The sequence below is a fragment of the Staurois parvus genome, unplaced genomic scaffold (genome assembly GCF_062004578.1).
Source record: "Staurois parvus isolate SC_StPar_1 unplaced genomic scaffold, SC_StPar_1.0 ptg000454l, whole genome shotgun sequence".
Classification (NCBI taxonomy): Eukaryota; Metazoa; Chordata; class Amphibia; order Anura; family Ranidae; genus Staurois; species Staurois parvus.
The window spans coordinates 4,147,625-4,171,169 of record NW_028318250.1 but is presented as its reverse complement, the minus strand read 5'-3'; the positions used below and the strand labels follow the sequence as shown (position 1 = coordinate 4,171,169).

The 23,545-nt window shown below is 40.1% G+C and overlaps 1 protein-coding gene across 2 annotated transcripts in view; it reads left to right on the top strand.

The window, feature by feature from the left end:
- Positions 1–23,545, top strand: part of INPP5B (inositol polyphosphate-5-phosphatase B) — a 176,073-nt gene that overhangs the window by 143,973 nt on the left and 8,555 nt on the right. For both annotated transcript variants that reach the window (XM_089688790.1, XM_089688791.1), the window contains 6 exons: positions 2,379–2,489; positions 10,893–11,058; positions 14,762–14,997; positions 15,942–16,055; positions 19,400–19,484; positions 23,137–23,264. In XM_089688790.1, the coding sequence (XP_089544916.1) occupies positions 2,379–2,489; positions 10,893–11,058; positions 14,762–14,997; positions 15,942–16,055; positions 19,400–19,484; positions 23,137–23,264 (840 nt within the window). The remainder of the gene's footprint in view (positions 1–2,378; positions 2,490–10,892; positions 11,059–14,761; positions 14,998–15,941; positions 16,056–19,399; positions 19,485–23,136; positions 23,265–23,545) is intronic.

The following is a 23,545-nucleotide window of genomic DNA, read 5'->3' as shown; positions in this document are numbered from 1 at the left end:
ATCTGCAAGAAGCCCCCGCAAAGTCCCACTGTTGAAAAAAAGATGTGCTTAAGAGGTTACAATTTGCCAAAGAGCACATTGACTGGCCTAAAGAGAAATGGCGCAACATTTTGTGGACTGATGAAAGTAAGATTGTTCTTTTTGGGTCTAGTGGCCAGAGACAGTTGGTCAGACGATCCCCAAACACTGAATTCAAGCCACAGTACACTGTGAAGACAGTGAAGCATGGTTGCGTAAGCATCATGATATGGGGATGTTTCTCATACTATGGTGTTGGGCCTATTTATCGCATACCAGGGATCAAGGATCAGTTTGAATACATCAGAATACTTGAAGAGGTCATGCTGTCTTATGCTTACGAGGAAATGCCCTTGAAATGGGTGTTCCAACAAGACAACGACCCCAAACACACCAGTAAACGTGCAACATCTTGGTTCCAGACCAACAAGATTGACGTTATGGAGTGGCCAGCCCAATCCCCGGATCTTAATCCAATAGAAAACTTGTGCGGTGACATAAAAAATGCAGTTTCTGAGGCAAAACCAAGAAATAGAGAAGAACTGTGGAATGTAGTCCAATCATCCTGGGCTGGAATACCTGTTCACAGGTGCCAGAAGTTGGTTGACTCCATGCAACAAAGATGTACAGCAGTTCTCAGAAACAGTGCTTATACAACTAAATATTAATTACGTGATTCAAAGGAAAGCAAAATCTTCAAACATTTTTCAGTTTATATAGTGAATGTTTGCGTTCGTAAAGAAGAATACAAACACTGCTATTTTTTTGAACAGTCTAATATTCACTTTTCTTAAATTTTTTTAGAGGAACAACACAAATTTGATATATTTTTCTTCCTGTTTTGATTTGGAATAGAAAGTGTAGTGTTCCCAATGCATTTGTGTGTATGGAGATAAAAGCAGTTAGAAGGATTTTGAGCTTTATTCACTTTTTTCAACACACTGCTATTATTTTGAACACAATTGTAAGTGAATGTTACTGAGCATGGTCTTCTGAATCCCTCCCTCCCAAAGCAGTGTCTGTATTACTACTCTGCAGCCACACAGCTTGACAGCAATAACTTTTGACCAGAATTGAAGTCCGAATAGAAGGTAAACAAATTAACATTAGGGTTACGAAAAATTGGCCAGCAATGGCTTTTTGTAAATGGCTACAAATCACCTTTAATATGTCATACAACACTTTATCCAATGCTCTTGAGTAGTACTGAATCTTCAAAGTAACTTTACCCCTACTTTAGGCCTTGACTGTCTTATGTTGTATACTTATTCTATGGCATGCTATATTTCATCAATAAACAATCTCAAGTAACACTTAGGCCATGCCAATTTTCTCTTGCCGTTATGGTATACTTGCATATAGACGTGTGTGATAAATGGGTTGAAGCTTTCTTCTCTACGAATACAAAGCAAGCATTTCACTTTATACATTTACCCAGGTTGTCACAGTGTGGATCATTGTCGGTGTTAGGAAATGTAAGACACATCATATCTCTTTCAATCAATTTTTAAAGTGAAACTAAACCCTCCTATCTTTCTTAGCCAAGGAAGCTGTCATCTTAGCCTCTGTTTGATCTGCAACTGCCATGGTGCTGCACATGTGATCAGCTATGACCTTTTGATAGTTTGACAGTTTGGTTGAGAGCACCAGCAAATCTGACAGTTACATTCTGGGCACATGCTGGGAATGTAACTGTTTTTTGAAACTGGTAAATAAATGGGTTTAGTTCCACTTTACAGCTATTGGCATTTAACTGACCTTCATCCCTGTGGCTTTATATGAATACAAAACTCATTTTAAACCCTAATGTCCTTATAAATTACAATAGAGAAGTACACCATCCAGTGTATTATTCTAAACAGTCCATTCTATATAATTCAGTCACCATTAAGGTTGACACATGTATTGATATGGTCGTACAATTTGACTAAAATGACACAATTGAATAAAAATTGCAAACCAAAGATCCTTTATTTGATCGATTTGGTAAGGTCTTGATCAATTTTGACTCTACCAAGATGATTGGCAGAGTTTTGTCGATTTGTGTCACATTTGCATGTTTCGGGATAGCTGATCTAGACTCAGATTGGTTAAGTGATCATTTTCAATAGATCATTTACAATTATAACTGATTTATTGTATTTCAATATTTTCAGTCAGTTGCAATGCAGAATAATACCCTTTTGTTTGACAATTTAATCAATGTTCCATGGCTTGTTTGCAATCGCTTATATCTTAATTGATCACTTTGTGTGTGACCATCTTTAGATATTTGTGGTAATTACTATACAGAATATTCCTGTGATGATTGTAAGAGGAAGTCTTCTACTACTTCATTCCTTTCTCTGTTTCCTTTTCAGGTAAAAGTGGTTAATGAAGAGCTATATAGAAAAACATTCGAGGAAATTGTCCGTTCCTTGGATAAAATGGAGAATGACTGCATTCCTTCAGCTACACTTTCTCAGAGAGAGGTAAAGATGCTTCTTTACTGATGCTGGGTTGTGTTGTATTATAAAATGTCATTTTAAAGAGAAAACATGGTGTATTTTTAGTGAGCACATATTTTGAATTATTGTTGTTGTGTTTTACAATATTATATGCACCTATCGCATTATTTACTTTTCTGCTCCTCCGTATTTTCCTTATTACATTAAATAGAGTGCTTTGTAGATTAACTGCAGAGGGGAGAAGACACCCAATTTCTTTACCGTACATCACAGGACACAGAGCCTGCCGTGATGGGTGAAGGTTAGACTCTTTGTGTAATGCTGAGTCCTGCGGAGGGAATGGTAAGGTACCACCTCTTTTTCTCCTTTTTGATGAAAGAAGGAAAAGGAAAATGGAGGGAAAACAAGCGTAGTGATTGGTGAAGGTTGCCACTAGGGGGAGTGCTTCATTGCTTAGGCCTGGGTGGTGTTTTTTTTTTGGTGCCTCTAGGGTGAGCAGCCTGGTGGAGAAACGGCCAGCAACAGCTACAGGGCGTGCATGGGCAGTAACAGCTGGAAGAGGAAGTCAGCCATATTTATTTACAGTCAGGTCCATAAATATTGGGACATCGACACAATTCTAACATTTTTGGCTCTATACACCACCACAATTGATTTGAAATGAAACGAACAAGTTGTGCTTTAACTGCGGACTGTCAGCTTTAATTTGAGGGTATTTACATCCAAATCAGGTGAATGGTGTAGGAATTACAACAGTTTGCATATGTGCATCCCACTTGTTAAGGGACCAAAAGTAATGGGACAATTGGCTTCTCAACTGTTCCATGGCCAGGTGTGTGTTATTCCCTCATTATCCCAATTACAATGAACAGATAAAAGGTCCAGAGTTCATTTCAAGTGTGCTATTTGCATTTGGAATCTGTTGCTGTCAACTCTCAAGATGAGATCCAAAGAGCTATCACTATCAGTGAAGCAAACCATCATTAGGCTGAAAAAACAAAACAAACCCATCAGAGAGATAGCAAAAACATTAGGCATGGCCAAAACAACTGTTTGGAACATTCTTAAAAAGAAGGAACGCACCGGTGAGCTCAGCAACACCAAAAGACCCGGAAGACCATGGAAAACAACTGTGGTGGATGACCGAAGAATTCTTTCCCTGGTGAAGAAAACACCCTTCACAACAGTTGGCCAGATCAAGAACACTCTCCAGGAGGTAGGTGTATGTGTGTCAAAGTCAACAATCAAGAGAAGACTTCACCAGAGTGAATACAGAGGGTTCACCACAAGATGTAAACCATTGGTGAGCCTCAAAAACAGGAAGGCCAGATTAGAGTTTGCCAAATGACATCTAAAAAAGCCTTCACAGTTCTGGAACAACATCCTATGGACAGATGAGACCAAGATCAACTTGTACCAGAGTGATGGGAAGAGAAGAGTATGGAGAAGGAAAGGAACTGCTCATGATCCTAAGCACCTCATCAGTGAAGCATGGTGGTGGTAGTGTCATGGCATGGGCATGTATGGCTGCCAGTGGAACTGGTTCTCTTGTATTTATTGATGATGTGACTGCTGACAAAAGCAGCAGGATGAATTCTGAAGTGTTTTGGGCAATATTATCTGTTCATATTCAGCCAAATGCTTCAGAACTCATTGGACGCCGCTTCACAGTGCAGATGGACAATGACCCAAAGCATACTACAAAGGCAACCAAAGAGTTTTTTAAGGGAAAGAAGTGGAATGTTATGCAATGGCCAAGTCAATCATCTGACCTGAATCCGAATGAGCATGCATTTCACTTGCTGAAGACAAAACTGAAGGGAAAATGCCCCAAGAACAAGCAGGAACTGAAGACAGTTGCAGTAGAGGCTTGGCAGAGCATCACCAGGGATGAAAGCCAGCGTCTGGTGATGTCTATGCGTTCCAGACTTCAGGCTGTAATTGACTGCAAAGGATTTGCAACCAAGTATTAAAAAGTCAAAGTTTGATTTATGATTATAATTCTGTCCCATTACTTTTAGTCCCTTAACAAGTGGGAGACACATATGCAAACTGTTGTAATTCCTACACCGTTCACCTGATTTGGATGTAAATACCCTCAAATTATAGCTGACAGTCTGCAGTTAAAGCACATCTTGTTCATTTCATTTCAAATCCATTGTGGTGGTGTATAGAGCCAAAAATGTTAGAATTGTGCCGATGTCCCAATATTTATGGACCTGACTGTATGTATCTGGCGTTCCTGGGCACACGTGGCGCTGCTGCAACTGGAGGTGGCCGGGACACAGAGCAGGTTATTCAGTGGGCATGTGAGTACTCCCCTGGGGCAAACATTGGTCAGTTCAGACAGGAGGCTGTACCTTTTTGATGATCCCGGAAGTCAGCATTTGCAGTAAGTTTATTTGGTCACACTAGCTGGCATAACTGTATCACAGGGTCTCTGTTTTTAATTCAGATTGAGAGCTGTAGGAAGGGATGTCTTCCAGAAAGCGGGGTGGGGGAGGCACAACAGGAAAAGGCACATGTGCACCACCATCAGGTCTGGAGGAACGTAGTTGCAGTTCTGGTCGCAGAGTCTGCTTTGACGTATGTAACCAAGACGGATCTTGTTTCAGCCTTAGCGGGTTTAGAAGACAAGATCGCAAGAATGATTGCATCTGCTTCTCAGGTGAATAGGAAGTGGGAGAGATCCTTTTTGCCGGATCCATTGGTCCTTGACCAGGAATGGATGAAACCAGAGGATGAGGTGGCATTAGAGGACCTGGAAGAGGGTCAGGCAGTAAAGTCTCTATCTGCAGGGTTTCAGCCTGAGGAGAAACTGGTGGTTTTGGTTTCTCGGTCTTAAAGTTTATTAGTTCAGGACCTTACTGATCTGGTCCGTTTAGGATTCAGGTTACCTCCCATTGAATCCTCTGAGGTTACGTATTCTTCTCTTGGCTCTTTAAGGCCTCAGCAGATTACTCAGGCTTTTCTGGTGCATCCTTTCTTGGAACAAATTATGTATGCTGATTGGGATCACCTGGATAGGATTTTTGTCCTGCCAAAAAGATTTTCTCTTATATTCTATGGAAGAGAAATTTGTTTAAAAAAAATGGGGCATGCCTGTGGTTGATGCAGCTGTTTCATCCCTGAATAGGGCATTAGCATGTCTTGTGGATTACGTCCAGGTTTTGAAGGATCCAGCAGATAAGAAGCTGGAATCCCTGTTTAAGGCCTCCTTCTCTCTGGCAGGTTCAGCCACACAGCCAGCAGTAGCAGCTATTGGTATTTGGCAGTGTCTTTCAGACCTTGTCAAACATTGCAGGAAAGGCCATCAGTGCAGGAAGAATATTCAGCCAAGGATTTGGAGGATATTCTACATTCTTTATATTTTGTGGTGGATGCTCTTAAGGATTGAATTCAGCAAATTTCTCCCATGGCCCTCTTATGAGTTCACATGCGCAGGGTTTTGTGGCTGAAGAGTTGGTCAGCGGAACTGCCATGCAAGTAATTGTTGGCAGGTTTTCCCTATCATGGGGAGCTACTGTTTGGGAAGATTTTTATAAATATATCCAAAAGATTTCAGGAGGAAAGAGTTCTCTGTTGCCTTAAAAAGGAAATCCAAGCACTCTTCTTTTAACAGATCAATGGCTTTGGCGGCTGAACCCTCCTCTACCAGACAGTTGTTTCATTACACACAGGCCCTAGCCTCTGCGGATAGGACGCAAGGTCAGAACCCAAGCAGACCCTGGGTGCAAAAATCAGCCAACACAGAACCTAAGTCTGCCTCCTTACGAAGGAGCACCCCCAGTCGTTCGGGTAAGGGTGGGGAAGGCTTTTGAATTTTGCAACTGCCTAGAAAACTCTAATCCAGGACAGGTGGGTCATTTCTACGGTTTCTCAGGGGTACAGACTAGAGTTTCGGGCCTTCCCTCCTCCCTGGTTTCTACAATCAAATGTACCTAAGAATCCAGAAAAAAGAGCTGTTGCAGGCACTCGATCGCTTGTTGTCAGGGGTTGATCATGGAAGTTCCAGCAGACGAGAAGTTTCAAGGTTTTTATTCAAACCTGTTCATAGTCCCAAAGCCAAATGGGGATGTAAGGCACCATTTTGGACCTCAAGGCTCTAAATTGGTTTCTAAATGTCCGATCCTTTTGTATGGAATCCGTTCGGTCAGTAACGGCCTCGTTACTCAGGAAGATTTTTTTGCATCCCAAAACATCAAGGACACATACCTGTATGCACCATTATTTTATCTTTCACCAACATTTTTTGCGCTTTGCAGTAAGGGTTCGGCATTTCCAATTCATAGCTCTGCCATTTGGGCTGGCCGCGATAGTTTATGAAGGGTCTGGCTCCAGTGTTGGGGCTGCTCAGAATTCGAGGGATATCAGTCGTAGGTTTTCTAGACTATCTGTTGCTCAGAGGTCAGGCGGTGCCAGGTCTGGAGCAGGATGTGACCCTTACGGTTCAGGTCCTGGAACAACTGGGCTGGGTGCTCAACTTTGAAAAGTCAGCTCTGGAGCCAGTACAGAGCCTGGATTATTTGGGGATGATTCTAGACATGGTTCAGGCAAAAATAATTCTGCCTCCAGGTAAATGTGCCCTGAGAGACCAGGTCTGCAGTTTAAGGGCCAAGAGGTATCCTTCCATTCACCTCTGTATGAGATTGCTGGGGAAGATGGTGTCCTTATTCGAGGCGATACCCTATACACAATTCCACTCCAGACCGCTGAAAAAGAACATTGTGACTGTTTAGAAGAAGAAGGTTCCAGCCCTGTCTCTGTCTCCCAAGGTACTGCTGAGACAAGACTGGTTGAATTACATTTTGTCAGTGGTTTTCATTCAGGGCGTAGTGATTTGGCAGGGGGTTATCTCAGCCATCGACGGTTGATTCTGGGGTAATGGGCTTTGCTTCCCGAGGTTTTTTTGGCAATCTCCCAGTGAAGGGCTTGCCTGGACGTAGATCATTTGGAATACAGGTTCAACAACAAGGTCAACCTGTTTGTGGCCAGGATGAGAGAACCTCGTGCGGCAGGGGTGGATGCTTTAGTGGTTCCTTGGAGTCAGTTTTCCCTAATCTATGCCTTGCCTCTGGTTCAGCTGTTGCCATGTGTCCTACACAGCAATCAGGAGGAGTCTGTTCCAGTGATTCTGATCCCCCTGCCTGGCCCAGGAGGGCCTAGTGCGCTGACATAGTGAGACTGGCAGTAGTCGGGCCTTGGTCTCTGCCGTTCAGGCCAGACCTGCTGCCTTAACGTCCTATATTGCACCCAGCTTTACGGTTGCTAAATTTGATGGCATGGCTATTGGAACCCGGATTCTAAAGGATAGGTGGGTATCGTTTCTGTCATTCCCATTATGTTGAGTGCTAGAAAGATAGTTTCTAGGAATATTTATTACAGAACTTAAAAGGCTTACATTGCCTGTTGTGAGGTCCAGAAATGGCACCCACGGAAATATGTGATTGGTAGGATCCTGTCGTTTCTTCAGTCAGGTCTGGAAAAGAAATTGGCCGTTAGTACTATTAAAGGCCAGGTTTTAGCTCTGGCAATTTTTTTTCCAGAGGCCCATTGCATCTCACTCCCTAGTTCGTACCTTTTGCAAGGAGTAATGTGTTTAGCTCCGCACATACAGAGAAATCTAGAGGTGTATGTTTATGTTTGTGGGAATTGAACTTGGTCTTGGAGATTTTGCAGAGACCACCGTTTGAGCCTATTAGGGAGATTCCACTAGTCCTGTTGACCTGGAAGGTTTTTTTCCTAGTGGCAATCACTTCTGCAAGAAGGGTGTTGAAACTGGCAGTAGTATTTGTGAAACCGCTCCAGGAACGGCATTTTAGCAGGCAATTGCATTTACAGAGGAGGGCCCGTGCTTTGCCTTACAATACATTCCGTATGGTGACAGTTTTCCGAGCTCATACAGGACTCTGCTGTTCAGATGATACTGCCATCTTGTGCTTAATCGATATATTGCCAGATATTCATCATAGGTGGTGCAGATATGCACCTCCAGTACGTGAGTGCATTTCCTATGTTTTATGCTAATAAAAGTTTAAAAGGATAAAGCACTCTGTTGAGTTCTTTTTAATGAGGAATAAGGATTACACCAAGACGTTTATAAGGAGGAAGCATACTTTGGAGACCTCATTTAACAAGCTGATATTCTGAGTCCAATTGGGACCAAAAGTGCAGTTAGACCGTAACATTGTACAATGTAAGGTCACACTGCGTGAGGTGAGCAGATATATGGTGGAGGATGTTTTCTCACTGGAATTTGTGACAGCTGCACATATTTTCATTATCCACAGGAGGGTTTACAGAAGAACACTATTTTGATTAGACTTGAGTTTATAATGACTTTTTTTAGTTGATTCAAAATTATTATTCTTTGTTTTGGTTTGGGTGATTCTTGGTTTTCGTATTTAATTTTTATTTTTCACATTTTTTGATTCATATGTATTGTGCATTTTTTTTTTGATGTAGCGCAGCATTTTTTCTTCACCTTTATTCTTATTGTTTGCCCCACTGAGACATGGGTTGTGTGCACTAGCGGCTACAGTATTTATATTTATATATGTGTATTTTTTGTTTTTTATTCACCATAGTAAGTTCTTGAGTTATTTAATTCATATTGCAATATATGTTTAGGCTAGCCAGCCACATCAAAGTAATCCCTCTATGTCCAGTCCTACTTTGCTCTGCCAATGCAAATGTTACTGTGGACACAATGCCAACCTGGGACAAACAGACACAAAGTGGAGGAGAGCTACTAGGTTTAGGTCTGGCTACTGACCCACTGTGCGACAGAAACAAGATATACCTGTGGTTAAATCCCAAAAGCTTGTACATGCATTTACTGATCAGGTGCTAAAGGGGTGTAACCACATGTTAACACTAGAAATCCTGAACTTTTGCACATATACCTTGGAAATCAATAAAAATGTTATACATTCCATTTAATGTAGAACTAACCTGCCTCTGAGCACCAAAAACCAAAAAATGCTATTTGGTTATTTTATTTTACTTTCCTATCAATTTACTAATGCTAGCAGCATAAGGATTAAAAATATTCAATGTTGATTGGGTGAGTGAAGTTTAACTGAGAGAGTGAAGTTCTGCTTTAAGTAGCTGACTGGTTGGTGGAATTGATCTAGGTAGATAGACTGGCCAGTTGACCCATATGTCTTCATTTCTCTTGTATTTAGTATTTAGGGCCAAATTTCTGCTGCCTTTATGTTCTTTGACTGAGCTAAAGAACAAGATTGAGCAAGATGTACTATATACACTCACCAGCCACTTTATTAGGTACACCTGTTCAATTGCTTGTTAACACAAATTGCTAGTCAGCCAATCACATGGCAGCAACTCAATGTATTTAGGCATCTAGACGTGGTGAAGACAACTTCCTGAAGTTCAAACTGAGCCTCAGAATGAGGAGGAAAGGGGATTTAGGTGACTTTGAATGTGGCATGATTGTTGGTGCCAGATGGGCTGGTCTGAGTATTTCAAAAACTGCTGATCTACTGGGATTTTCACGCACACCTATCTCAAGGGTTTACAGAGAATGGACCGAAAAAGGGAAAATATCCAGTGAGTGGCAGTTGTGTGGACAAAAATGCCTTGTTGATGTCAGAGCTCAGAGGAGAATGGGCAGACTGGTTTAAGATGATAGAAAGGCAACAGTAACTCATGTCAATATGGACCAAAATCTCTGCAGAATGTTTTGAACACCTTATTGAATCCATATCATGAAGAATTAAGGCAGATCTGAAGGCAAAAGGGGGTCCAACCTGGTACTAGCAAGGTGTACCTAATAAAGTGGCCAGTGAGTGTATATGGTTTCCTTTAAAAGATAATTTGAACTTTGACTCCAAATACAAATCACCAAGTGCACAGTGTAATCTGGCAGAGCTTTTCTGAGTCCCTGTGTGCTCACAAAGGGGTTTATTGTTCTCTATGTACTGTACATCTGACTGTATGCTTATGCAAGTTAAAAGAAAAATAATTTGCTGACTATTTCCAGCTACACCTCTAGATTTCTCTGTATGTGCCAGGCATACAGTGAATCATCCTGACCAATACAATGCTAAAAGGTTGCAATAGGCTCTGTAGTCTGCAAATTACAGTGGAAGGATGGAGAATCTTGGTAGTGTGTGAGCTTCCCTTTTTCTAGACATGGCCCAAGCTGTATTGTACCGCTTTTGCCTTTATTTATGTCTTGCATAAGACAACCACAGTGTGATGTAGCCCGATTACATGGAAATTCGAGTCTGGGTAGATTGAATTGGCAATTCAGCGATAATTACAATGGTACTTGTGAAATAATATTGCATAAGTGTGTCATTGTCCTATGTATTATACACAGCTAGACAAGGGGAAAGTTTTTGTGTTTTATGGGTTACTTGCTAGGCAAGCTGAACGTGCTGATGTTTGTCTCTTTCTTAGTTTCACTTCAAGGATGTGAAGTACATGCAGCTACAGGTTCAGACATTCACCATTCATAATGATGGACAAGTGGCATGTCAGTATGAGTTCATAAGTAAGTTGGATGAGCCTTCTTACAGTAAACAGTGGCTCCGAGCTAATCCAAGCAAAGGATTCCTAACACCAGGTACACCTTTATTTATATTGTTTTTTTGTAAAATGAGTCTTTTTTGTGCGATGGTTCTGTCACCTTGAAACCGCTCCCATTGCTCATTTGTAGAGGCCACAGTACATGCATTGATTTGTGTTGCATTTTTGAAAGGTTCCGTTGGGCCTGATCTAGATGGCAACATGCAGGTTAATACCACAATGCAGCATACAGAACTTGCTTCTAATGCACTGCAATGCAACAGTGTGAACAGATTCTAATCAAAACAATAAATGTTCTGCAAATGCTGTACATGGAAAAAAAACTGTATATATGCAGTGCTCAGCATAAATGAGTACACCCCAGCAGATTTGTCAGAAAACCTTTACTTTCCTTTCAGAATTTTTCTATGGGACACTATGTTACAAAATACTCTCACAAATGCAGGCCATTGATTGCAAACAAGATTTGTTAATTTGCATTCACAAAAAAGTATTTTTCCTAACAAATTCATTCAAGACCATGTTGCAAAAATGAATGTACCCCAATGAAAGTCTTAAGAACAAAGCTAAATTTTAGACAACAAAATCTTTGCAAACAAGAATTCAACTATAGGTGAGTCTAATTATTCATTAAACAGGTGTCCAGCAGACAGTTGATTATTAAAGGGCATTATTTAACAAAGAAAACCCCTTCCCATTTCATGCTGTCAGCAATGGCACCACATGGAAGAGAAATGTCACAAGGCCTGAGAGAAAATAATTTCTTTACACAAGAAAAGTGAAGGCTACAGGAAGATCAGCAAAGCTTTACTTATCAGTCAGAATACTGTAGCAAAAGTGGTACAAAAATTTAACAAAGATGGAACTGCAACCATCTCACAGAGACGTCCAAGGCCGTCCACGGAACTTAACACCTCGACAGGAGCGTCTTCTGATGAGAATGGTTGAAGAAAATCACCATGCAAGTTCACTGCAGTTAGCTAAAGAAGTAGAAAACCAAACTGGGGTGATTGTTTCCCGTGACAAAATACGGCTTACTCTGCAGAGGAATGACATGCATGGGTGTCATACACGAAGGAAGCCTCTCCTAAAGCCCATGCACATAAAAAAGGCCACCTAGAATTTGTCAGGGCTCATTCTGAAAAAGAAGAAGACTACTGGGAATCTGTACTCTAGAGTGAAGAACCAAGATAAATGTTTTTGGAACGGATGTCTTCAAAACTGTACGGTGTTGCAAAGTTGAGGAGTACAAAGAAAAATGCATGGTGCCCACAGTGAAATGTGGTGGCAGTGTCCTTCTGTGGGGCTGAATAAGTGCTGCTGGTGTCGGGGAGCTGCATTTCATTGATGGTATCATGAATTTGCAGATGTACTATTGAAACAGAAAATGCTACCATCACTCTCTGGTCGTCGTGCATTTTTCCAACATGACAATGATCCAAAAACCCATCTAAGGCCACTGTTGCATTTCTGAAGAAGAACATGGCAAAAAGTGATTCAGTGGCCAAGTATGTCTTCTGATCTGAATCCATTCAAACACCTATGGGGAATTCTGAGGAGACAAGTTGAGCACCATTCTCCACCCAGCATCCAGGCTCTAAAAGAGGTGGTTCTTGAAGAATGGAAAAAGATAGATGTTGCAATATTTTGCCAACTTGTTCATTCTATGCCTAGAAGACTTAATGCTGTTCTTACAAATCATGGAGGTCATACAAAATACTAGATGTAGTCGGTTTTGTTGTGGGGTGTATTCATTTTTGCATCATTTGGGTAAAACTGAGATTACTAATATAATAATAATTAATATTATATCTAAGATTTTGTAATCTAAGTTATATTATTATCCTTACTGTCATGTAATGAGCTAAACAAATATTCTATAAAACTCAGTTTTGTCAAAATTTTGAAAATTGCTGTTGTGTTCATTGAGATATTGATTAAAATCTTACTTTTTGGGGGATGGTGGCGAAATGTTCATTCAATACAGTCACTCTTGAGGCAGCCTACAAAGTTCTCCTGCGGTGGTACTGGGTCCCGGCTCGGATTGCTCACTTTAATCTGACTGGCGGAGATAGATGTTTCTGGAACTGTGGTTTACGCGGGGACGACTTACACATATGGTGGTCGTGCCTGCGATTGACAGGTTTCTATTCTAGGGTTTTTGGTTTGCTACAAATGCTATTTCACATTACGGTCCATAAGGATGCAAGGGTGGCCCTTCTGCACTGCTCAATTTTGGGTCTGTCTAGATCTCAGCAGAAATTGGCATCCTACCTATTTATTTTGGCCAAACGTGCCATAGTTCAAGCTTGGAGAACCCCTTCGGTTGTCTTCCAAGGGGTGAAGACCCAGATGAATGATATTTTGATCAATTAACAGATGTCTAGCATCCTTCATGATTCTCACCTGAGATTCCTTAAGGTTTGGGAACCTCGGATACGATATTCCTTGCCATTCCTACCCCCTACTAGTTATGGCCCCTTGTAGTTGCTGCCTGTGCTAGCTCTGGATCCGTGATTCTCCTAGTTTCCCTTTCCTCTGTTTTTCTTTCTGATTTTTTTTTTTTGTCATTTTTATTTTCTTTTTCCTTTCTTCTAACCTTTTTTCCTTCCTCTTCTCTTTATGGTATTATGTTGGACTACTGCTGATAATATTCGATTCGGCTTTTTGCCATCCTCCCTTGCTGTCATTGGACATTTTGTTATTTGGCTAATACAAGTCAGCAGGATGTATCTGTTTCTGTGTTATTGTTATGATTGGCCCCTGCGTGGGAGTATATTGAGCTTCTTGTGTTCCTAAAACAAAACTTTCTTAATAAAAATATTGAAACAGAAAATCTTACTTTTTAAAAGAAATGTACTCATTTATGCTGAACACAGTGTGTGTGTGTGCGTGTGTATGCATGTGTGTGTATGTGTGTGCATATGTGTATATATATATATATATATATATATATATTTAATTTTGGAAATAGAACATGGGTTTGAGCCTAAATGATGTGATACTGCAGACTACAGAACACATGCCATGGAGATAAAGAGAAGGGAATGCGTTCTGTAGTCCTAGCACACTTCCAGGCTTAGGGAGACAATATTGATCTTCCATAGACACAGTATAGTGAGCGAGTGTTGTCATCCTAGGACACAAAGGGTATTATGGGCAGAATCAACCAGTGCCATGTACCATGTTCTCTAAATTGTGGCTATTAGCAATTGGTAGTTTTCATGGAAAAGCAGAAGCGGATTTATATCCACATGAAATCTATGTTTCTGCATTTCATGAAGTAACGCTCTTTATAGTTTGTATGGCTTCGCTCTTTTGTTACTGTGGAACTGGTGGATAACAATAGACGGAATACAAGTGGGCGTTTCAGAAATGTAGATGGAAAGATATTGACCCATGTTAGAGTAAATCAATAAACTTCTGTTTCGGTATCTTTGTAGCTGTTAGGAATTTATAGTCATTCCTCCAACAGTAATTGTGTTTGAATTTGGTTAAGCTTCAATTGTAGATCCAGTCACAAAGGTTGAAAATTCAGTTGAAACCTGTTGACAAATAAGTAGTGATGATCTGCACATACTTTTCACAGAAATGACTGAACTACATCAGACTAACATCTGGTGGTTGCTATTGGTTAGCACATTTTGCCTATCATCTCTGATTTCTCCTATTTTATTGAATACTCTTAATGCAATACATATTTACTATCAAATCCAACCTATATTCTTTTGTTTGTTTAGGCTCAGAAGCGCAAATAGAACTGGAGTTGTTTGTAAATAACCAATCAGCTGCCCAACTCAATTCTGGTGAAGAAAAATTAGAAGATATTTTAATCCTCCACTTGGATAGAGGAAAGGACTTTTTTCTCTCGGTGACTGGAAATTATCTGCATAGTTGCTTTGGATCCTCCATTCAAATGATGTGCCATATGAGAGAACCTATCAGAGATATGTCTCAAGAGGCAATCCATGAATTGGTATGATCACATAACATTGTAACAGCTTTACATTACCATACACTAATCAACATTAACATTATGATACCCAACAATACCTGTCGAGGCATGAACTCCACTAGACCTCTGAAGGTATCCTGTGGTGGTATCTGGCACCAAGCTGTCAGTACCAGATCCCTTAAGACCTGTAAGTTGTTTTACCAGTGCATCCCACTTGACCGGAATAGAGATCTGTAGTATTTGAAAGCCAAGTTATCAACTCATACTCTTGTTCCTCAAACTTTCCTTGAATTCATCAGACCAGGCCACCTTTTTCCATTGCTCCGTGATCCATTTCTGATGCTCACGTGCCCATTGTAAGCATTTTTGGTTGTGGACACAGGCCAGCAAGGGCACTCTGACTGGTCTTCAGCTACTAAGCCCCATATGCAACAAACTGCAATGCACTGTGTGTCCTGACACCTTTCTGTCGGACCCAACATTAATTCTTTCAGCAATATGAGCTACAGTGGCTCTTCTATTGGAATACATGGGCCAGTGTTCCCTTCCCTTCCCATGTGCCTTAATGAACTTTTGACCACCCATGACCCTGTCGTCAGTTCGCTGGTTTTCCTTCTTTGGACCTCTTTTGGTAAGTCCGGACCACTGCAGACCTGGAATAACCCACAAGAGCTGCAGTTTTGGAGATGCTCTGATCCAGTTGTCTAGCCATTACAATTTGGCAGTTGTTAAAGTCACTCAAATCTTTAAGCTTTCCCATTTTTTTCTGTCTTCAACACAGCAGCCTCAGGGACAACATGTTTACTTGCTACCTAATATATCCCACCCACTTTCAAATGTCATTGTAACGAGCTAATCAATGTTATTCACTTTACCTGTCAGTGGTCATAATTTTATGGCTGGTTAGTGTATATTAACTTTAGTGAAATAGGTATCCTAATGTTGTATGATTTTCCCACCTTCAGGCACGTATGCCTCTTCAAATGAAGGATAACTTTGTTGGTGCAGAAAAACCATTGGATATTCCAAAAGAGCTGTTCATGATGGTTGACCATTTGTATCGGAACGCATCACAACAGGTCAGACTCCTCCTTTCTTCTCATTCTAAGGAAATATTGGAAGTTCAAAATAATGGATGTTTGATTTAATTTTTTCAAGTATTTACAAATAAAATGGTGTTGATTGGGTAGCCTGTGTTAACATCATAGTATTTTAAATATTAAAGTATTTTCACTGTTCTCTCTATGCTGTTTTCCCCTGGTTAGGTGTGTGAGTATCATGCAGAAATTACAAATATGTTTGGAAACCAAATTGTAATGGGTGTGATCATTGTAAGGGTCCTTTTCACACGGGCGTTCTTGCTGTCTGTTTTTCATCCATCCATTGACGGATTAAAAACAGGCAGCAAATGCATATTAAAAACAGGCAGCAAATGCATATGGACAAATAGTTGTAAACGGATGATCATCCATTTCCATCCACATCCATTCAGGGTTGTTTTTTTTAAATGGATTAAGTCTTTATTTTATTTCTGTTTTATAAGATGGAAGTGTACCTAAATGTATGTAAACAGGCATATGGTCCATTTTTACATTGGTTTCTGCAGTGGTTGTTAGGAGCCAGCACCCTGCTGGCATCCTAACAACCAGTGACTCATCCCAGTGAATGTAAACAAAAGAGCTGAAAATAAAAAAAAATGGTGTGAGGTCTCCCCCCTCCAATCCATACCAGGCACTTATCCAAACATGCAGGCTAGGAAAGGAGGGGGGGGTGCACATGCCGCATACCAGGCCACATGCCCTCAACATGACCCTGCCCCCTTTTGACATTACATACAGGTCATGACATCATAAGAGGCAGGGGTCAGCCCCGCGGCTGAAGTAAACAATGGGTCAGAGTCTCCGGGGGACTCCTCATACTGCAATGTCATCAAAGGGGCGGGGTCACTTGGTGAAGGCACCAAGGGTTAGGGTTTTGGTTGTATTCGATATGTGCAAAGAGAGATCACACAAATACCTATAAGTATAACATTTATTACAAGTAATGACAGATATAGATGAAGAAAAAGAAAATATAACAAGAATACTTCACTAAAGATGCTGTTTCTGTCGTGGGTCCCTCCATTATATGGTGTGATTGATGATCAGAACAGACGCATGCTTAACGCCAGCTCTGGATTGAGAAAAATATTTCCAGTCTAGCTGTGTGTTATATACTGGACTTGGGTGTAAGCAATTTACAACACACCTGTCATTCAAGTAATCTGACCTTTTAAAGACTTGGTCAGTATTCAGTAATATTCCTTTGGTGTGAGTCATCTAAAGTGACCATCCTTGTCTCTTTATTAAATATTGTGAGCCAACAATAATAAGGAAATATAAAATATACAATTTCCCCATCCCACCCCCCCTTTTGTTTACTTTAGTGGTTGGGAGAATGGGAAAAGTTATGTGGCACTGGCAAGCAACAGGGGCTGTGCAAAATCACTATATATATATATATATATATATATATATATATATATATATGTGTGTGTGATTTGCATTTCTGGGTAGGGGGTGCCCACACCGCTATTGGCGGCTACAGATGTCAATCACCGGGTCCCGGCCAGAGATTTCCCACCGGCAGCCGGCAGTCCCCGAGTAACACTGAAGGGGAGAGATCTGTGTGTAAACAACACCGGTCTCTTTCCTGCCAGCAATAACATGGTGCTGTGTATTTCTCTGCACAGCATGTTTCCCTAGTAAAACACACACACACACAGCAGATTCTTAAAACAGCACACAGTTAACTTTTTGATCTCCCCAGATGTTAACTCCTTCCTGCCTAGTGTCATTAGTACAGTGTCAGTGCTTTTTATTAGCACTGATCACTGTACTAGTGTCATTGAAATGTCAGTGGCAGTTAGTCAGTTTCCACTCAGTGTCAGAATGCCTGCTGCAGTCCCACAGTCCCGCTATAAGTCGCTGATCGCCGCCATTACTAGTATAAAAAAAAAATTCAAATTCCAGTAAATTTACCAACATTTGTAGACACTATAACTTTTACATAAACCAACTAATGTACACGTATTGGGATTTTTTTAGCCTAAACTTGTGACGAAATTTGTTTTTTTTAAAAAACATTTTACGGGATATATTTTATAGCAAAAAAGTAAAAAATATAGGTTTTTTTTCAAACTTGTCGGCCATTTTTGTTTTTAAGTACGAAAAAAAAAACTGCATAGGTGATCAAATACCACCGAAAGAAAGCTCTATTTGTGGGAAAAATAGGACATAAATTTAATTTATGTACAGTATTGCAGCGCCGTATCACGAAAATTGGCCTGGTCAAGAAGGGGGCTAAATCCTCTGGAGGACAAGTGGTTAATAGATGAGTTATCAAAAACTGTCTTCTGTGTTTATTTACACTTGACACTTTTTTTGTGAATGAGTAGGAGTACTGTGTATCCCATACTCATTTACTTGGCGAGGGCCTGTATCTGGGGGCGCCCTTGTTAAAGGGGGCTTCCAGATTCTAATAAGTCACCCCAACACAACCACAACTTCTGGTCCAGGGTCCTGGGGAAAAAGGCCCTTGTTCTTACCAACAGGGGCCCCCCCAAAAGCACCCTCCTATGTTGAGGGTATGTGACCTGGTATGCTCTTTCCCCCGTCCCTTGTTGGCCTGCCAGACCGCATGCTTAGATAAGGGTCTGGTAAGGATTTTTGGGGGGACCCCACATTATTTTTTTTTTCGGTAAGAGACCCACCCAAAATCCATACCAGACCCAAAGGGCCTGACATGGATTGGTGGAGGGACCTCACACTATTTTTTTTCAGCTCTTTTCTTTGTGTGTACTGGCTCCTTGGCAACCAATCACTCATCTCTGCTACTGGCAGCTCCAATACACTCTTCCTCACAACTAAAACAATAGATGACATTTCCTACTGGCTGCAGTGCAGATCAAGCAAAAATTTTCCAACAAGCCCCTCATTTGTAGTTGGTCACTAGATTAACTGCTCTCAAATGGAAACGGGCGTAGAGAAATCAAAGTTTGGTTGGTTCAGCAGCAATTTCTGGCCATTTTAGGCATTGTCACCCTAGGGCAGGAAGTGTTTTAATGGCAGGACCTTGATGTTAAAATTAAAGGTAAAATCCTGAAAAATGGAAACTAATACATCCAAGATGTGATGAGAAGGTATAATATATTACATATTTGGGGGTTTTAAGATCCACTTTAACTGGTCGTGTAGGTGTAGAAGATAAAAAAGTACATGTTTCTAGTAATTTTATATAGATTAGAGGAATTAATTGCTTTGTCTGTCTTTAATAACATTTAAATGTTGCCTGATTATGATGTTGATGATGTTTTATGTTTAATTTTCATACATTTTATTGTTAAAATGAAATCACAATTTTTTTTTGTTTACTAAATTTTTAGGAAGACTTGTTCCAACAGCCTGGATTAAGATCAGAATTTGAAGCCATCAGAGACTGCTTAGACACAGGATTTCCAGAATCTATTCGTATCCTTAAGATGTAGAATTTGTACTCTAGGCAATGTTGCTGCTGAAATACAGGAAAGAATAATGCAGCACAAAAAGGTTTAAGTTAATTTTACCATAACATCACTTGTAACACACAGTACTGCCATAATGGAGCAGTCTATTCAAAACTGAAACTTCAGATCTGGGAGGGGGTAGCAAACTGAGGCTCCATTTACACGGTGCGTTTGGAGAACTCTTCTGAATGCTGAAAATTGATAGCAGGAAAACGCAGGTTTAAAAAACGTCAGTTTTGACGCGTTTGCATACCGCGTTTATGTGCGTTTAGCCGCGTTTATGAGTGTTTGCGTTCAGAAGCTTTTTTTAAAGATAAGCACAGGAGAACCTCCCAAATGTTCAGAATGCACTGGAAAATGGTAAATTATTAACTATTTCAGACTGAGAGAAATACAGAGAGTAGAAGCAGAGAGCAGTATTTGTTGAGATTAGCCGTCTTTTTTTTTTGTTTTTTTTTGTGGTGTTTGGATGTGATCCAGCTCATTTCTGTGCAGAAATTATTGCAGCAGTGTCTAACATATTTTCTCTCATGCGAAACCTCAAAGTGTGGTGTACCAGGTCCATTGGAGTACCGGGAAAACGCTTTGCATGCATTTTTCATGATAAAAAAGGCTCTGGACAGCATCTGGAAATGGAAGAGTTAAAAAAAATTTCCAAATGCTTATAAACGCTGTTAGCCATGTTTACAAGCATTTGAAACGCTGATAAAATCTACTCCTGAACGCAAGTTTGGTGCATTCAAAAAAACTACTGTAAACTCAACTGCCTGTAAACAACTGTAAACGACATATGTGCATGGACACATAGGAAAACATTAGGGAGAGTTCAGGGGCTGCTGAAAAAAACGCAGAAAAGCTCCTAAACGTGAGTTTATCAGCTGCAGTGTACATGGAGCCTAAATCCTATACCTCATTCTGATACATTTGAGGGATTTTTGCTATGAAATACAAGGTCACAGCTTCCCTCTTGCAGCCATAAGGACTTCCATTCTCCCTGCTGGATTTTTTAATTTTTAAAAAAGTGTACCAAGATGCAGAATGTGAAACGGCTAGCATACCCAGTACTAGTATGTTTAGCCCGCTATTGTTTTAACGTAAATGAAATATCACTTTTGGCTCAACCAGCACCTTATAGGGAATCTCTACTTTGGCCCTCAACTTCACTTTCTTGCCATCCCATTTTTGCTGAATGAAGTGAACAGAAACAGCTTTTTGTAAGCCTCCAATCAGTCTGGTTAGTGTTGACACAGGACTAAGGACACTCTCCAAGTCTCCATGTGACAGTGCTGGTGATTGGCCAGTCGAGTACCCAGCCCAGAATTATGGGAGGAAGGAGAGAAAGTCACATGTTTGAGACATTATACATATGGTAGTTTTGTTGGTGCAGGATTATGTCAGATGTAGAAAATTGGTCTTTGGAGGGTTTGGCTTCAATTTAGGTAGCTTTCAAGGAAGGTATAGCTTCACAAGCAGGGGACCTTCATAACTCAAAGTCTGTGCACCAGGTGCAGACAGTCTAGAAATTAGTGGTGCACTGAAATGAAAACTCTGGTGTTGAAACCTAAACCGAAAATTCAGAATGAACTTGGCCATAAACCAAAACGTAAAGTTTAAAAAAATAAATTATTTATTGTGGTTGGTGTTTTTGCATTGAAGTCATCATGGGGTGATTTTGCATTGAAGTCAATAGGATGCGGTTTTGCATTGAAGTTTATGGGACGCAATTTTGCATTGAAGTCATTAGGGGGCATTTTTGCATTGAAGCCAATGAAACACAATTTTGCATTGAAGTCTATGGGACTCAGCATGCCACTATCGGCACCTTTTTTTTCTGTCGGCAAAATGCCAATAACCCTATTTGTAGCCGATACTTTTCGGCGGCCGATATATCAGTGAATCAAACTGGAAATATTATATTTGGCACTAACAGATGCCTTCTGAAGTTCTGGCTTTGTTTCAGAAGGCATCTGTTAGTGAATGGGTTCCTTTCTCATCTAAGGGAGTGCTCCTGATTGTAAGAGGAACGGTGAAGATTGCATTAGGCATATCTGCAAGGGGAAAGCGACACATTACCCTAGAATTGTTGGAGATGCCTTTATAAGCTGAGAGAGGGTAATAGTGTGTAATCCTACCAGAGTGGTGGCAGTTGTTTTTGGGATTAGTGCACACAATCACAAGTTGAATATTTGCTGTGAATCTTATCTGTTAGAGTGGTGGCACAATATATTGCATATAATCACAAGCTGAGTTGTTTGCGGTGAATTTCACCTCACGAGTGTGTTGTGTAGCTGTATTCACCTATAGTATATTTATACGTGAGATTCACACTATAGAGTTGTAATATACATATTATATATATATATATATATATATATTTTTTTTTTTTTTTTTTTTTTTTTTTTTTTCCTTCTCTTCGTCACGAGTGTTTTGCATGGTATCACAAATATTGCTTTGAAATATTGGTTTAAGAAGTTAATGCACTATATTTAGTTTATATTTTTTTGAGGTATCTTGGATTTGAAGATTTTTTCAACGTTTGAAGATCTAATAGTGTGGATTTGTGGTGGACTAATTTTGAATTTATGCAGGACATTTTTGAGATAAGAAAGGGGAATAATTTTTTCATGAATGGTTTAAAGAAAAGGTTTTTTTATATTTGTACTTTAGAGGGTGAAAGGTTTACGTTTCTTCAGGAATATTTAGAGAATTTGAATTTGTGATAATAATAATAAGCAGGGCTCTGTGTGGGCCAAACAATCACTTCCAGGACTCCTTGTTCTTTACAATGAAGATAGTTCTTAATGACATTGGTTGGATGTTTGGGGTCCTTTTCCAGCTGCAGAATACATTTGTGGCCAACCACAATCCTCCCTGACGGTTTAGCATGATGGATAAGTATCTGCCTGTATTTCTCAGCATTGAGGACATCATTGATCCTGACCAAATATCCAAATCCTTTTGCAGAAATACAGCCCCAGACTTGCAAGGAACCACCACCATGCCTGCAGACACTTATTATCGCACGCTCTCCAGCCCTTCCACAACAAACTGCCTTGCTGCTACAGCCAGATATTTCAAATTTTGACTCATGAGTCCAGAGCACCTGCTGCCATTTTTCTGCTCCCCAGTTCCTCTGTTTTCTTGCATAGGACATGGAAACAAGGCTAAGTGACTTAACTATGCACAAAAAAACATAGGAACTGGCTGCAGAAAAATGGCTGAAGGTGCTGTGGACTGATGAGTCCAATTTAAAATATTTGGCTGTAGCAGGAGGCAGTTTATTCGCAAAGATATAAAGCAGCTACATCATTTGAAATTAAAAACTAGCCATAGTCTATCCTTATTACAGACTCAAGCTAAGCTGCTGATCAAGATTTTCTGATCAAGGTCTAGTCATTTGCATTTATTCGTGGTAGACGTAGTTTAAAATTGCTTCTGATTATGTCAATGATCTTTTCTGTTTGACTGAAGAACTTCTGAAACATATATATTCAAAGCATATACAGCGCGTACTAATCTACAGAGGTGCCCCTGTAAACTTTTAATGGGACAATGTTCTTGCTTGATCAGCTTCTGTATCCTGTCAAAATGCTGTTTTTCCTTAATGTACTGCAAAGCTGGAAGCAACCATTCTGTTGTTGAGGCCTTACTGCTCTACTTGGAGGGTCTTCCTGAGCCTGTGGTTTGTTATCATTTATATAACACCTGTCTGCAGTTCGCTGGAGATTATAGCCACAGTAAAGAGGTAAAGTGTATAGATCATTTATATATTTAATAATTTAGTAACGCATTAGAATAGTAGAGTGTTTCTTTTGGGATATTATGTAGTTTACTAGAAGATATAATATCTGTTTGCATTAAAAATGTCATGTATTGTATGTTTTCATTTTAAAAAAAAAGTTTTTAAGCACTTCATCCCTCACACCTGTACACCCACTATGGACCAAAGCAATTTTTACATTTCTGCTATGGGCCTGTTTATTCTGCAACAACTTTGTCATTACGTATGACAATAAATAATACATA